Here is a 16,718-nt window from a genome sequence, read left to right on the forward strand (position 1 = left end):
CAGATGACTTGTAATGCAAGAAAGACACTTTGGATAGTTTTATGCAAGAAAATCATGATTGAACATATTTTGAGACAGAGACAGTAAAATATGCAGATGAAAAGAGAGTAAAGGTTCAGAGTAAAACAACAGTAAATTGACAAATATCAGTGTTAGAAAAGAAATTTGAATGTGTATTTTTAGGTTCAAAATCAGGGTATAACAACCGGTATGGAATTTTTTTGTTGATGTTCATAGTTTTTTTTGTTCATAATGCACCGACATATTTAATTTGGTCGATAATGCACCGACATTTTTGTGTGGCCAATATATAACATCGTATAAAGGCTTAAGTGTATTGTTGTCCCCCTAAGTTTCAAAATGTTGTGATTTTGGCTGCCTAATAAAAAAATGAAAAATTTAGTCCCATGTGAATAAGTCCCTTTACAATATTCGTCCTTTTGACCAATTTTGACTTATTTAACGTTGTCATCTTATTAACCCGTGTGTGAGGAATCCATGAAAGATTTAGACTTAATTACAGTTTTGGTACCCCTATTTTAGTCTGCTCACTGTTTTTGCCGCCTATTTTGAAATCAAACAGTTTTGGTCCCCCAACAGTAATTCTAACACAAAATTGGATGAGTTGTCACTGTTTCAATGATGTGGTAGAATTGTAGCTGGTGTGGCTTAATCCACATGTGTATAACATATTATTTGAATTTGGGGATTTACATGAACCCTAAAGCCCCAAATTCAATTTATGTCTCGCATTTATTTTTTTTAAGTTAATTCGTTCCATTAATTTTAATTTATGGTTTTGATTTTTGAGTTAATGAGTTGGGAAGACGAGGTTATTGTTGAAAAGGAACGATGACAATTGACATATTGGAAGTTGAATAGTCTCGCATTATTTCCTTTCTCAAATATCAACCAATGATACACTGTATTATACATTTGTTTACGACTAAAATTTTTAACTTATAATTATGATATCGTATGAGACACAATGTCAGTAAGTAAAGAACCAACACAATATTAAAATAAACGTATCAAATATGAGAATGTTGTATTGAATGTAAGATAACAATATAACAATAGATATAATAAAATTAAAAATGTCAATATTAAAGAAAATGAGAGATGATGTAACACGTGAAAAACAAAGTGGAAATTCGTACTAGGTCGTTTTAACTAAGGATGTTCAAAATCGAACCAAACTAATAGAAAAATCGCAAATCGAACCAACTCAAATCGAAATCAGAAAAAACGCATTTGGTTCTGATGTAGTCAGATCATTTTTGCACTCAACTGCATGATTTAATTTGGTTCAGTTTGCGATTTTTATTTTAACAACCAAACCAAACCGCAACATAAAAAAAAACATTAACTAAACCTACGTCACCTACAGCAATACTCATAAAAACTCAATGGAACGGGTGGACATGCTATTTTGGTCCTCAACCAAAAGCAAGTGCCCCGGGGACTGTTGAGGACAACCCAATTGACTTGTGTGACAAGGAAGATGATTGAATGTAATAAGTTGTAATATCTAATTGTTTTGGATTATTTTTTTTTTTATGTTTTATTTATATGCCGCACGCATTTTGGTAAATTTTGGTTTACATTATGGTACTTTGAATAAAGTCGCGTATTGAATAATTTCGATTAAATTAAATTACATTACATACATAAAGTTCCTAAATATGTCCTTTCATTACATTATATTCGAGTAGAGATATGTGGTACAACAATTGTGTTACCTCTGAAATAGGGTAAATTCAAACCTACTAAATAACAACTCTCAAGCATTCACCCCGAAGTTCTATTGTTCCTTTCAAAAGATTAAATTCTTGTTAGTTTGGTTTAGATGATGATATTGAACGTTATTCTCCCGTCGTCTAATGTTAGACGTTCATACCAAATGTATTCCACCTCCTTGTGTCTTCGGGGTTGAGTCGTTGGTTGATTTCGTCCAATTGACCCTTGAGACCTTTTAACGTGACATTAATGTACCGAACCTTGAACATCTGAATATTTTCACCGCTAAAGCGTATGCAAACACTGAACAAATCGGTCGTTGTTTCAAACATACACCATAAAAAGTTAAACAATCAATGGAAAACTCATTCAAACATTTCATCAAACACTTAGAGTGCAAATTATACATAAACCCTAAAAATCATAATTATAACATAAATATGCAAAAAAATTAACAAAATTAATCAACTTATACCTACTCTTAAAATTTATCATATACTCTTACTTGTAAATCTACTCTAACACCAAAATTTAAAATAACCCTAAAAATCATAACTATAACATAAACATGCAAACATTTTAACAAAATTAATCATCTTACATCTACTCTAAAAATGAATTATAACATGTAGATCTACTCAAAAATTAAAATAAAATAAATCTACTCAAAATCTAATCAAAAACTTAAAACTAAAAAAGAAAAACATTTATAACAACTAAAATGCAAGTTAATAGTACTATGGTTACTTGTGATTTTGTTGAATAAATTTGGTTGAGATTTTTAGAGAGTTTTTGAGAAAGATTGGGGAAATTTTGTGAGTAATAGTGAATGAGAGAGCTTCTGTGTGGATTTGTATCAGTAGTTAACTTCCGAAGGAACCTTGATAGTTTATTGCCGCCGGAGCATTTAAGTTTTTATTGATGTTTTTCAACCTTTTAAGAAGTGTGAACAGCATTTTTCCATGTTAATTGGTTAAACCCAAGTCCATGTCCAACGCAGCCCATAAAGAGTCAAGAGCGGTAAAACGAAATATTCGAAATTGGGATTGAAAATTAGTTTCCCACGCAAAGTTAAGCGCCTATTATTTTGCCAAAAAAATTCAAACATTAACGTATATTCCAAAATTTCAATTTAATGACCGTGACAACGATATTTCGACCCATTATTTTCTTTTCGATCTAAAATCTCTAATTTCACACTCTCTTTTCTCTCTCTCGATTTTAAGGTTTCTCTTCTCTTCTTCTTCTCTTCTCTTCTTCGATTCAAGATTTTCTTCTTCTTTTTTTCTTCTGTTAACACGTTTTGCTCTGGAATTTTCAGGTGCTTAAGCAATGGCAGGAAAAGGAGGAAAAGGACTCGTTGCAGCAAAAACCACTGCGGCTAACAAAGACAAAGACAAGAAGAAACCCACTTCTCGTTCTTCTCGTGCTGGAATTCAGGTAAACCCCCTTTTCCCATTCTTCGTTATTTCGATTTCTTTATTTTTTAGGGTTAGGGTTTGAAACAAGGAATTAGACGATAATTCTCAGATACCCATCCAGGGTTTGATTATATAGTTTTAATTTTTGCTAGATCTTTCACTTTCGATTTTTCTGTGTAAATTTTTTAGGGTTAAGGTTTGAAACAGAGAATTGAGCGATAGTTTCAGATACCCATAGTTTTAATCTTTGCTAAACCTTTCACTATCGCTTTTTCTCTGTTCTTTAATTTTTTTAGGGTTAGGGTTTGAAACGGAACTATGCGATGGTTTTGGGATACCCAATTGGGGGTTGATTATAAAGTTTTAATCTTTGATGTGTCTGTTTTTTTTCTTCCCCTGATTACATGTTTTTTTTCCTGTTTATGTCGTATATGTGATGTGATACATGTTTTTGTTTTTTGATGAAAAATTCAACTAATTGCTTTCAGAGAGTAAACAATTTCAAGATCTTACAACTTCAATTCAAATTGAAGTTTTTTTTTTTTTTGTGGAAATTCAAATTGAAGTTTTTAATTAACTTAGCTTGATTTTATTGTAAATTGTAGCAGAGAAGTAATTTTTTGTTGGAATGTTGTTATAAGTTTAATTTTGATTTCAGGTTATGTTAAAAGTTTACAGCGTTGAAGAAATCACACTGAATATTTGTAACTTTAGAATTAGTGTATGGGTATCAAAATGTTTTCAAACTTTAACAATTTTTGTGTAAAAAATCTTTACACTATTAGTGTATGGTTATCGAATGTCCTTTTATTTAACCGGAGAGCTGATTTTTGAGATTAAATTATTGCCTTTTGATTTCATGTAGATGTTGTTTCCTGTTAATTATCATTTACAGATTAGAGAGACTCATTTTCCTCTGTTTTTTTTTTTTGTTTTGTTAAGTAACTTTTGTTTATTAACTGTAAAATTTGCCATGGTGGTTGCAGTTTCCTGTGGGTAGGATCCACAGACAGCTGAAGCAAAGAGTCCAAGCTAATGGACGTGTCGGAGCAACAGCTGCAGTGTATTTGGCATCCATTCTGGAGTATCTGACTGCTGAAGTTCTTGAGCTGGCTGGAAATGCTAGCAAAGATTTGAAGGTGAAGAGGATCACACCAAGGCATTTGCAGCTTGCCATCAGGGGAGATGAGGAGCTTGATACCCTTATCAAGGGAACAATAGCTGGTGGTGGTGTCATTCCTCACATCCACAAGTCCTTGATCAACAAAACTGCCAAAGAATGATTTCTTTGCTTTTGTTGTCATGTGGCGGTGCTGTTTATTTTAATTAGGAGTGTGTTTTTTTATTATGACTTGAATTAACTTGAAATCATGGTGATCAAAGTAGGGTAGTTTTAGAATTTTGAATGAATTGGTATTGTAGTGTGTAAATGGTGCTATTCTTATGTGGTCCTTTGGTTGGTTTAATTTGTCTGTCTTAGAACATGTTTATGATATTCGATCTGTGATTTGTAGACTTCATTGGCGTTTCCTCCCTGCTTGTTTTGTTTTGTTTTGTTTTGATCTTTGGAATGGTTATGCTAAGAACTGGGATAGTTGTTTACTGCATACAAAACTTGGGCAAGATGATGAAGATAATTAATATGGATTAAAAAGTACATTTATTTAGAAGAACTTATGGTAACAGGTACATTTATTTAGCAAAAAACCTTGGCTGTAGGTACAATGGTACTTACATGTGTCTGCAGCTATATCAGCTGTAACTAAAATTGTAACACAATTTTTTGGTCGGTTATGAAGTAGATGCAGATGCTTAGTTTATGTATATTTTTGAGGATGCTTAGTTTATAGTTACTGTAAGAAAATAAAATAGATTCACACATTATTTTACGGTAGCAGAACTTAAGTTTAAGATTGTTTTTCAAAACTCTAAACATAAATCTTCTACATGAATCATGATAGTGATTGCATTGTTTGCTAGAATATTAGTAGAAGCTTAACAACTGTTCCCAGCGCAGTCTTGTGGTTAGCTATCACACTAGCACCTTATATCTTCATAACAAGTTCTTTTGTTCAAAGTTTTATAATTTAAGAATCGGTTGTTAGAGTATGTCATTATTAGATTAAAATATAACTAAGAACCATCCTTAACACAATTTTCATGATTTGCACTATTTTAAGTAGTGATTAATTTAAAGTTCTTAAAGGGGTGTATTGACCGAGGGACGCAATTCTCTGCCTACATTATTTTAATAACATGAATGGTTAATAGCAGTTGCTTTATCAGAATTAAAGTGTCAAGTTTTCTATTCTTAATTTCTACAAACCAAAGTCTTCTTTCTTATGAATTTTTTTGGTTTAGTTCTTTTTGTGTTCAACTAATTTTAGCTTAAACAGAAGCTGATGCAATCACTTGCTAGTTCAAAGTTAGACTTGAGTGAAGTTCACCGACTTGTAAATTCTATTTATTTTCTTTTTGGATAATCAGTTGAAATATGTAGTTATATAGTATCATACAAATATAAGCCACAATATATTTTCACAAATTATCTTAAAAAGCGTATGAAAGTAAGCCAAAAATAGTATATGTACACGTCACATGTTTTTATAAACTCTCATAAAACCCAACCGGCCTAAATAGTTGACATTTAAAACAAAATAAGGGGAACATTGGTAGTGGAACACAATTTGTGACCGAAGCATTAGACATAAGTTACTAAAGAATACTAGAATCATGTCACATCATTTCGATAGAACTGGAAGTACCACCATAAGCCAACAAATAAAGCATCTAGAGAGTCACAAAACAGAATCATGAGTAAGAGCTTTGTGCTAAGATGCTTTTCATGCACTATTTGTCCTTATTAATCCCCTCCTATATAAAGCTCCTTTCACATGAAAATCAATAACTACTCACAAATGGATTCAAAGATGATTGCACATAACATGAGCCTAACACCAACTTTAGCTCAGTGGAAGAAGCTAAGACTTAAACCAAAACACACTTTTGTAGTTGGAGTTCTTGCAAGGCCTACAGATGATATTTCAGAAGAAACATTAAGAAAAACTAATGTATACAAAGATAATTGGTTTGACAAATTAGCTATAAACCATTTATCAAAAAGTGTTCAAGCAGCAACAGGTAATTCATCCCTTTTCCGATTAGTATAATTCATTTTTAAAACCAGTCATTTTCGTTGTTTACGATCATTTCTGAATCCTCTGTAGGAATCAGTAACAATAAGAGTGGTTTTGATAGCCTTGTTGAGGCAGCTACCGTGGCTTCACAGAAATTTAATACTACTCAACAGCAAGGAATTATTCTAGATGCACTTGATAGAGCTTTTCCAAAGCCAATACTTTCAGTGGTGAGTTCATTACAATTTTGTGTCATATTCTTCTTGTGCTTTCATTTCAATCATGTTTCATGTCTTTTTCAAGTTTCAAAACTATTAATTATTTCCAATATGTTGAAATTTAATCCATGTCATCTCTTCTTTGCAACAGTAGTTTTTTTTATGACTATGTTTTTTTTGCTAAAGGAAAATGCTAACACATCGTTCAACTTATTAATTTTTGTGTTGTCATTGCTCTTACTTTGAATGTTTGAGCATAATATACAATATAAAATCTATAATATATAAATTGGTAAATAGAAAACTATAATATATAATATTACGACGTTAATTACTATGTTTATTTATATAATATACTATTGTGCATGACGAAGTGCAGATAAGGAGAGTAATGCCACCATCTAAATTAGCAAGGGAATATTTTGCCGTCTTCACCACTATATTCTTTGCTTGGTTACTCGGTCCCTCCGAGGTAATATGCTGTTAACATATTTGATACAGTTGATTTTGACATGTTTAAATATTTTTGAGTTGAACTGATTTGGTTATAGAACTGATACATGAACCTTAAAATGATTTAGGGTATGTTAGAATTCATACATATTTAGATATTTTTAACTTTTTTTTTTCTTCAAACCTTTCGTTCTATTCCTCTCCAAACTCGCAAACAAAATCTTAAAACATTTGTTAGCAAGACAAAATTAGCTAATAATTTGTTTGTGGTGATTAATCCGGTGACTATATGCCTTTCAATGTTGACCTTTTTTACTCAATAAAGTTAAAGGACCTACCATATTCCAAGAGAGCCCTGTCCCAATTTTTTACTAAAGAAAAGAGATTCATTTCAAGGAATAGAAATTTCTTTGTTATATTTATGAGGCAATTTATTTTCTGTAAACTTTAAAATACTAATTGATTCAATACAATGTTTTTATATTTATTTCGCTACAAGTGTTCTAAAACACATGTTAACTTTTTTGTTTTACTTTTTAATCTTTCATTATTGATGAATCTAAAACATAAATCTCATTAATTAATTTTACTATGCAAAGGTAAGAGAGTCAGAGATCAACGGAAGAAGAGAAAAAAATATTGTCCACATTAAAAAATGCAGGTATGTTTAGTTTTCTCTAAATAAAATTTTCTTCAATAGAAAATTGTCTGCATTATTCAAGTAGTATTCCGTAAAAATGAGTTCTCTAATGTATAATTTTCACATAAAAGTGTAAAATGTGATCTCCATTTTAATCATTCTATTTAAATTGCTCATGTATTTCTAACTCATTTTAAATCATAGAATATCATACTATGTATAAATTTCACATGTTCACTATTCTCCAACTTAACACACCAGACACATCTAATTCTGTATTCACACTAACTATCATGATTTATGATCATTATCAAAGTAATTGCCAATACCAAATCATTTTTCTATTTACATCCATTATTCTAATGATGAGAAACACATGTAACACATTTTCTACCAAAACAAAACACATGTAACACATTGATTCATTTATTAAAATATTAATTAGCTCAATCATATTAGCTTCTAATTAATCATTTCACCCAAGCAACATCACAAATCTACTCCTCCTCTGTCTTAAGACTTGTTTAAACAATACCTGTGCAGATTCTTAGAAGAAACAAATTGTGTTGGGATGTGTATTAATCTCTGCAAAATGCCATCTCAATTGTTCATAAAGGACTCGTTTGGTATGCCAGTCAACATGGTCCCAAGTAAGCATTCCCATCAATATTTTCATGGTCATAAATTCATAAATAAGTACAGTTCTTTTTTTTTTGAAGGAATAAATAAGTACAGTTCTATCTACCTTTGCACACACCAATTTAATTTACTATTTACTAGTAAACAATCTAGTTTTTGAAAGATACATACGATACCATACATTAAAATATACATCATCGTAGTTTGTTTTTTTGGAGAGCATTTTGGTTTTTTAAATTGATGATTATTTACAGTACTTGTGTGATTAAGTTAATGTTAAAAATCATTAGAGAGGTCCAATTGAAAGGAGGAACACTTGTTTGGTTACCGTCACAAAACAGTGTTATATAAATAGTTAAATGATGTGTATTGTTTTATGCGTGCGTTTAAATGATTTTTTTTTTTTGAACAAGCCAAAATGAGATATATATTAACAACGAAAAGTCTTGCTCTCTAGCACAAGGAGTGCATTAAGAAGCAAAACAGAGTTTACAACAAAATAACAACCTGTCCGAAACTAAAATAGAAGTGACAAAGAAACCTCAGCCTATCCCTAAACAAACAAGGGGATGCTGCCACCATAAATGATAACCAAAAGGAAAGCACACATTTTTAGCTTTCAACCAACGAAGAGAATACATCTTAACCTTTTCCAAAAGCTGCACCATCGTATTGGCTTTGTTCTCAAAGACTTTGATTTCTTTCATTCCAAAAGGAATATACTAATGTTTCTTGTTGACCACAACCTGAAATGCACAGCTGATTTTCAAAAGAAATAACACCTCGACGCACCAAGTTGTCCTTTGTCGGCCATCTATTGCGGATGAGACGCCAAACGCAAATAGAAACTTTTAAAGGAACATTTTTGTGCCATGGTGCATTCGAAGCAACATCATCATCCTGTATCTCCTGCCTCATAAGCATTTGATACGCTCCACGAACCGTGAAACCAACTATTGTGTCCGGTCGCCAAAGGCACGCATCTGTCTCAGATTCCTGCAAAGTAATGTTAGACAACAAATTCCTAATCGCCACCACTAATTTAGGGTTGTGACATAGAAGTATTTTTCAATTTGAATGCTACTCTTTAATATAATTAATTTTCCTAGTGCAAAAACTTTAGCATGACATTATATTAAGGAATCCACTTTGAGAGGCTTGATTTTAGTCTTGTAACTTCTTATGGGGTGCCGTAAAAAGGGAAAAGGAAAGACCCTATTTTCTACGTGTACTTACATTTCTCAAAGTGACAAAATGTGACGCATGGGTTGCGTAGACAAAACGAATGAAAAAGATCATTGCTCTCATCAATTCAATGATTCACTTACTAATTTTTTTAGAGATATACACTTTTTTCACGGTGGGTTGAACAAAATCAAGTGGGCACCATTATTTTGTTGAAATTAATGTTTCAGTTCGTTGTAAGTTTGGTCGACCATCGTTATCATGTCAAAGTTTACAGTTTGAAACTTCAATTAAAACTAGGAGTCGGGGTGAATACAATACCTATGTTCCTCTCTTCTGTGGCGGTGAGAGAAGCTTTAGGTTAAAGGTGACGTTGTTGGTCTTTTGTGTATTAATTCGACCGAGGTTTCTCTAATCCTACATATCCCTAAGCGTCTTAGGAAATTAGAGCTACGTAGTTCTCGATTTGGTAGTGTGGGGTTGAAAGAAGTGAATGAATTATGACATCTAACCTCTTATTTATAGAGTTGGTCACATGAGTAGTGGGGAGTAGAGGGTTTAGTGGATTGTAGAGTAGTTGGGGGATCATGGGACCTACCTCTACTCCACCTCTCTAGACCGAGTCAAAAACACATGTGTTTCATGTGAGGACTTAGTCAAAGCACGACGCGTATCCTGACTTATCGTTGAATAAGGGTAGATAAGCCCGCTTGTTTATAAGTTGTGGTCGTCGACCCTCTACCGAGACATGCTTTCAATGTGTTCATCTCGTCCAATAGTGACTCACTATAATTCAACATGGTCTTTAAATGTTGAATAGGACGATACATACTGCCTAATAATATTATCCACATAATATTGCAGTGATTTTGTCAAATCAAACATCGTTCTAAACACAACTTTTGCAAAATCATAGTGACTCACTATAATTTTAACAAACTTATGGTGATGCCAAACAAATAATTATCTTGCAAGTTACAAATAGATCAAGGTCGTTCCTAAAATTTTACGGGCCTTAGACATAGTTATAATAGTCAATAGTGGCCGATAGCGGTGACGAACCGCTATGCTAATCGTAATAGCGGTCTGGAATGATATAACGGCCGCTTCAGCTGCTATAGCGGCGTAGCGGAGCGGATAACGACCACTTCAACCGCTATTTGATTTTAGTTGAAAATTTCCAAACTAAACTTATTTTTAAAACCTTTTGTATGGTTTCAAAATTTTGAAATTGATTTTTAGGGCATTTTGAAGATTCTTAAAACCAAATTGACTATGTCTATGGTTTTTTTTCTTCCTCTATTTTGTTTTGTTTTATGGTTTCTCTTGTTTTTATGATTTTTTTTATTTGTTACCCTATCTTTTGTTTTTTGGTGTTTTGTTTTATGAATGTCTCTTGAGATTTGAGTGTTATATTTAATTTTATATTAAATATAGTTTTTGTTTAGAAACATATAAGTTTGTTTATATTTTATACCATTATTCATGTAATTTATTCAACAAATAATCAAATATCGGTAACCACTATTTGTCATAACGCTATACTCTATCCCGCTATCCAACTTTTGGGGTCGGCCGCTACGCACTGCTATCCGAGATTGACTACTATGTGCATAGTATAAGAAAATGACCCTTACATAATACATCATATTTTTTTTTTTTTTTTGTGATAAACGATGAATGACACATGCATTAGTTAGATGGTCGACAATATATTATCCATTTTTGATCAATAATGTCATCATTGCTTAATTTTCTTGAATAACTCACATGAGAAATGCCTAAAATATTTGTCATTAGAAAAATTAAGATTCATTTTAAAAATAGACCTATTTTCAACTAGAATATATCATTTGATGTGTTATCAAAATTCTCCAAATTTCTCGGATCATAAATATTAAAATGAGCAATTTTAATATTAGATGCATTTGGCACATCATCAAGAAGATTGGAGACGAAAGATTTGGCACCCATCCGATTTTGTGTTTAAGCAGACTTTCCGTTTTCGTGATGTTGTGTTTTTGTTTGCTAAAGCTTTGTGTTGCTATGCAAACCCCTCTTTTGCATTGATATGAGGTCTTTTGATAAAAAAAAAAAGGTTTGAAGGTTGTGGGGCTGAAGCTTTGATACTGTTGACATTATGGCCCTTTTGGTGCATTTGCTATACAGACCCTCTTAAAAAGAAGGTATTGATATATACACCTTGCTATATAAAAACTTTTTTGGGCCTGTACAGGCATGGGCCCTGGGCCGATGCCTTGGCCCGACCCTAAAATAGACCTAACTAAGAAAAAAATAGTTAGGGTGCTAAACATTAAATTCTGGGTAAAGTACAAATAGAACAATATCATCCAAATTAAGGCTAAGAACTTAACTAGCTTCCTCAAAAATCACAATGTCACCAAAGCGCTTCTTTGACCAAAATTGCATATCATTAATTTTATTTTTTTGGTCAAACATTAAATTAATTTTGTAGTTAAAAGTAAAACACCGGATCCATATTAAAATAGAAAAACTGTCAATCCAAAATTAAGACCGCAATTTAATACCTTAATTTTCAAAGGTCGAATCTTTATACATTGGAACTTATGCCTATTCAAATCTATATAAATGAATACACACACCCCATATACTCACAAATCAACCATTGTTGTATTCTTCAAAAACCATACCTACATAATTATTTTCATCTTCTTTTCCAGAACCATAACCATGACAAGAGATAAGAGTGACATATTATGTTTGTTACTAGAATCACTTCTTTTTGAAATCATCACTATCCTACTCTTAGCTCCCGCAACATGCATCCTTAACAAAAACTGGTTTAAGGATATGTCAATCGGTGACAACATCTACTTCAATGAAAACTTTTTTGTCGATTCAACTTCAGATGAAATCAAACAAGCACAAAGAGAAGTTTACAACAACTTCATCACAAATTGGATTGCACACTACACTAGCCGTTGCATTAACAAAATTTCTCTCACGATTTTGAACCCTCAAACTTGTGGAGAAACAATCGAATGTTTTGTTGCTTTCGCAATGCAACGAGGTACGCAATATTTAACTCTTGATTTCTATGATCCTAAATGGTATGAGAACAATTTGGATGATAAACATGCGTAATTTCAATTTTCAACACATTTTTATCAACTAGGATCATTGCTTGAATCACTAAAATTGTATTCATGTGGTTTTGATATTCCGCATTTTCTTAACTTTAGTGCACTCAAAGACGTTTCTTTGATTTTTGGATTGAAGTTCACATCGATGCTCCTAAAACTTTATTATCACTTTGTAAGACTATCGAGAGTTTGAGTCTAACGAGGTGTTGAAATTTGGTGGACTTTGATTTGGAAGATATTGGATTAAAAAGATTTGGTGATTTTTAATCCCAGTCGTACAATTTCTTTCAAATCAAAGTCCACTAAATTCCAACACCTCTTAAGACTCAAACTCTCAATAGTCTTACAAGTTGATAACAAAGTTTTGAGAGTATCGATGTGAACTTCAATCCAACCCAAAGAAACGTTTTTGAGTGCACCAAAGTTAAAAAAATCTAGCATATCAAAATCACATGAATACAATTTCAGAGATTCAAGGAATAGTCTGAGTTGATAAACATGCATTGACAATTGAAACAACACATGTTTATCATCCAAATCGTTCTAGTCCCATTTAGGATCAGAGAAATCAAGAGTTAAATCTTTCACACCGCGTTGTATCGCGAAAGCAACACAATGTTCAATTGTTTCCCCACAAATTTGAGGGTTTGAAACCATGAGAGAAAATTTGTTAATGCGACGGCTAGACAAGTGTGCAATCCAATTTGTGATGAAGTTGATGAAAACTTCTCTTTGTGCTTGTTTGATTTCATCCAAAGGTGAATTGACAAAAAGGTTTTCGTTGAAATCAATGTTTTCACCGGATTGCCATATCCTTAACCACATTTTTGTTAAGGATACATGTTGCAGCGGCTAGCGGCTAAGAGTAGGATAGAAATGATTGCAAGATGTGATTTTGGTAACAAAGAGAATATGTCAATGTTATCTCCTGCAAGAAACTTAATTCCATTTCTTTTTTTACTTAAATTTAAATGAATATATATAAAATTTGGTTGTTACACTGTCTGTTGATTTACAGATTTTGATGACATGAGTTGTGAGATGATATTCGGCCAGGAACCCCCAGCATCAACTGATGATCCAGCACTCAAGCAACCCTGCTATAAACTTTGTAAGATACTTATTTTGAGAATATTGCTTACATTTATTTACATGCCAATTATTCTTATGACTTCAAAAAATGGAAGAGAAAAAAAATGTGACTCTAGATTATTACTGCACTTCCTCAGATACATGCCACTGGCAGAGGAATACTAGATTTGATTGCACTCTACTAAAGTTTCATAGTGGTTTAAGATACTATGTGAAAAATTAACGCAAAAGATAATAGAGTGGAAGAGTACATAAGAATAATGTGACTAACATAATCTCTTCACATATCATGCAGGCAAGGCTAAGAAAAACCATGCAACTCAGTGTCTTAGTTAATGCAGCAGGTATGGAAATAGTAATTGCAAAAACTAATTACTAACATTTGCCATTCAATTTTTTATTTTAGTTTATAAAAATACAAATTTTAAAAGTGATCCAAAATTGAAATTTTAAGAGTTGAGAGACCATTTTCGAAATATGAAAAATAAGGACCACTTTACAATTTTTAAATTTTAAGTGACCCTTGTTAAAAAATAAATAAATTAAGGGTCCAATTCACATTTTTAAAGGGACCAATTCACATATTTTAAAAATTTATATGGATCGGTTTGTAATTTTTGAAAACTCATAGGGACCCATTTTTAAAAATTTTAAAAATATTGGGATCGATTTCCAAAATTAAAAAATAAATAGGAAGGAATTCCTAATTTTTAGAAATATATAGAAACCAATTTGAGATTCATGTGGAGAAGTAATTTTAAATTCTTAGTTTTTAGATCCTACTTTGAGATTCACGTGGAGAAGTAATTTTAAATTCTTAGTTTTTAGATCTGCGTAGGTAACTTTTAGATCTGTTTAGGTTCTACTTGAAATTATCCCAATTTAGTTTTGACAAGATACTTCTTAAAAAGTTGCTCAAAAAAAAAAGATACTTCTTAAAATCTTTCATTTTAAAAACTCTTCAAATTTATATTCCACACAATAAATTTTTCTTTAAAAATTTGAATCACTATCTAAAATTACATATATCATCCAAAGTCACTCCTAAAATGATTTATTTTATGTATTTTAGAGATTAATTATTATTTTACATACTTTCAATACTATATTGAAGAGATACTGATATTTTAGAAACTTGATTGTTGGGTTATATTCTTTTTCTTTCTTTCTTTCATATGAGATGAGATCAAGTGATTTATTCAACTAGAAACCTTGGAAAATTGTGTACTGCGTGATGAGGATTGAATTGGAGAATGATATCATAATGTCCTTTATTTCAAATAGTGTTCATTTAATCATTTTTAAGTGAGAAGTGTTTTAACTGAAGATTTCATTTTCTTGTAGGCTTTCAGGTCAGCTGGGGTGGAACAAATGTGTCCTCCCACCTTTGTGTGCTACCAAAGGAAAGAACAAGTTCAATGCAATCTAAGCCAATGATTTTCTTCTTAAGTGGATTTTCATCACTTCATTAGTTTTAAAGTTCATAAAGCGCTCAAGTATTTTTAGTGTCAAAGGAATTGTTTACCACTATCAATTCATATAATGTTACATCACAAGATGATTATTTCTTATTTGAGCTCCCACTCACCCTAAAGAAAAGAGAGTTTTTTTAATGGCTTAAAAAAATAGAGTAACTATTGATTATTTTCTCTATTAAACTATTGATTATTTTTCCACACTTACTAAAATAAGGGGGAACCACTTTATTTCAAAGAGGATTTCAAGAACTTAACCTCTAACAATTCTTGTAGATGAATTACTATGGAAAAGATAACATTAACCTCTCACAAGTTTCTATTATATAGAGGAAAGGGTTATAATAGGCACTTCATGAGATATTGAACTTCACATTTCACAACATATCCATATCCTAGCTTAAATAAAAAGTTATTCATCCATAAAAGGAGTAGTTAACCATGCATTTTTATTTTTTAAGTTTTCATTGTTACGACTCTTCAATTCAATTATACTATCTCCGTTCCCAATTATAAGATCTTTTTGAATTGTTTTTTGTTCCTTTTTACAAGATCCCTTTGTTATTTCCAAGTACATTAACTATTCCTTTACATACATACCCCTATTTATTATACATCTTTTTCTTTAATTAGCAATAAATAACATGTTGAAAACATAAACTAACTATCTCTCTTAAAGGATAAAATTGTAAAAACATTAGTGATAACAAATAAGTTTAATGCAAATATTCACTTTCTTAATTCCAGTGATTTTGGCAAAAGAGTCTTATATATAGAAACAGAGGTAGTAGTAGATTTAAATTATCTCATCTTTCAAGAACCTTATGCGTAAAAATAAACCTTTCAAGAGCCTTAATGACAGCGATGTTCTCCATAGTCAAAGCTACGACCTTTTAAAGCATGTGCTTATTTAGGGTATGTTTGGTAAGGTCGTGAAACTATCTTATAAACTCGCATGATTTGATTTGTATCAAACAGCTATCCGCTATTGAGACATGCTTTAATTTCAACAGTTTCTACAAGAATTTACCAAAATTACACAGTATTTTGAATAAGAGTGATGGAATTTGCATCTCTATTGTCTCATATGGAGAAAATGTTAAGTATTGAAAGGAACAAAATAACATTTCAAAGTAAAAAAAAGACTGATCTTTTTTAGTGGATAGATGAAATGACAATTATCATTAAAAACTCAAACATATAAGTAAAATAGTAGGGTTGGAACGACGTCTGACCTAGTGATTTTTATCAGTTAAATTGGAACTTATGGACAAAAAAAAAGGAGTGATTTTATCAAAAGAAAAAAGGAAAAAAAGGAGTGAAATAAAATCCATTAGTCATGTTCAATCATACACACCATATTATTGATAGAATATAGAAATTAACAGATACAATTATCCCAATTCGAGAAGGGACATCTCTCCTAAGAAAGGGAGGAAGACTAGAACTTTTATTTATTAATTTGCTTGATTATTCATTTACACATTACAATCTTAATATAACACACCAATAAGTAACTAACTTCCTATAACTACTTATAGCTTCATAAAACTACTACTAATAACTACCTATATATATCTTGTCAAAAAAAAA

The 16,718-nt window shown here is 31.5% G+C and overlaps 2 protein-coding genes across 2 annotated transcripts; both read left to right on the forward strand.

The window, feature by feature from the left end:
- The first annotated feature begins 2,900 nt into the window (after positions 1-2,900).
- LOC11431267 (histone H2A variant 1) lies at positions 2,901-4,681 on the forward strand. The gene is made up of 3 exons (NM_001425019.1): positions 2,901-2,966; positions 3,062-3,180; positions 4,148-4,681. The coding sequence occupies exons 2-3, from the start codon at positions 3,073-3,075 to the stop codon at positions 4,442-4,444; spliced, it is 405 nt and encodes a 134-aa protein (NP_001411948.1). The 5' UTR covers positions 2,901-2,966; positions 3,062-3,072; the 3' UTR covers positions 4,445-4,681.
- Positions 4,682-6,071: 1,390 nt separating this feature from the next.
- Positions 6,072-15,218, forward strand: LOC25485781 (beta-carotene isomerase D27, chloroplastic-like). The gene is made up of 8 exons (NM_001425015.1): positions 6,072-6,302; positions 6,389-6,528; positions 6,896-6,988; positions 7,569-7,630; positions 8,153-8,259; positions 13,577-13,669; positions 13,946-13,994; positions 14,995-15,218. Exons 1-7 carry the CDS (start codon positions 6,080-6,082, stop codon positions 13,984-13,986), a joined length of 759 nt encoding a protein of 252 aa, NP_001411944.1. The 5' UTR covers positions 6,072-6,079; the 3' UTR covers positions 13,987-13,994; positions 14,995-15,218.
- Positions 15,219-16,718: the final 1,500 nt, after the last annotated feature.

Source organism: Medicago truncatula, chromosome 1 (assembly GCF_003473485.1).
Source record: "Medicago truncatula cultivar Jemalong A17 chromosome 1, MtrunA17r5.0-ANR, whole genome shotgun sequence".
NCBI lineage: Eukaryota > Viridiplantae > Streptophyta > Magnoliopsida > Fabales > Fabaceae > Medicago > Medicago truncatula.

Coding starts and splice junctions, on each gene's coding strand:
- LOC11431267 (NM_001425019.1), top strand. CDS start 3,073: ATGGCAGGAAAAGGAGGAAAAGGACTCGTTGCAGCAAAAACCACTGCG. Junction 3,181..4,147: donor CTTCTCGTGCTGGAATTCAG/GTAAACCCCCTT, acceptor TGGTGGTTGCAG/TTTCCTGTGGGTAGGATCCA.
- LOC25485781 (NM_001425015.1), top strand. CDS start 6,080: ATGGATTCAAAGATGATTGCACATAACATGAGCCTAACACCAACTTTA. Junction 6,989..7,568: donor GGTTACTCGGTCCCTCCGAG/GTAATATGCTGT, acceptor TACTATGCAAAG/GTAAGAGAGTCAGAGATCAA. Junction 13,670..13,945: donor GCAACCCTGCTATAAACTTT/GTAAGATACTTA, acceptor CATATCATGCAG/GCAAGGCTAAGAAAAACCAT.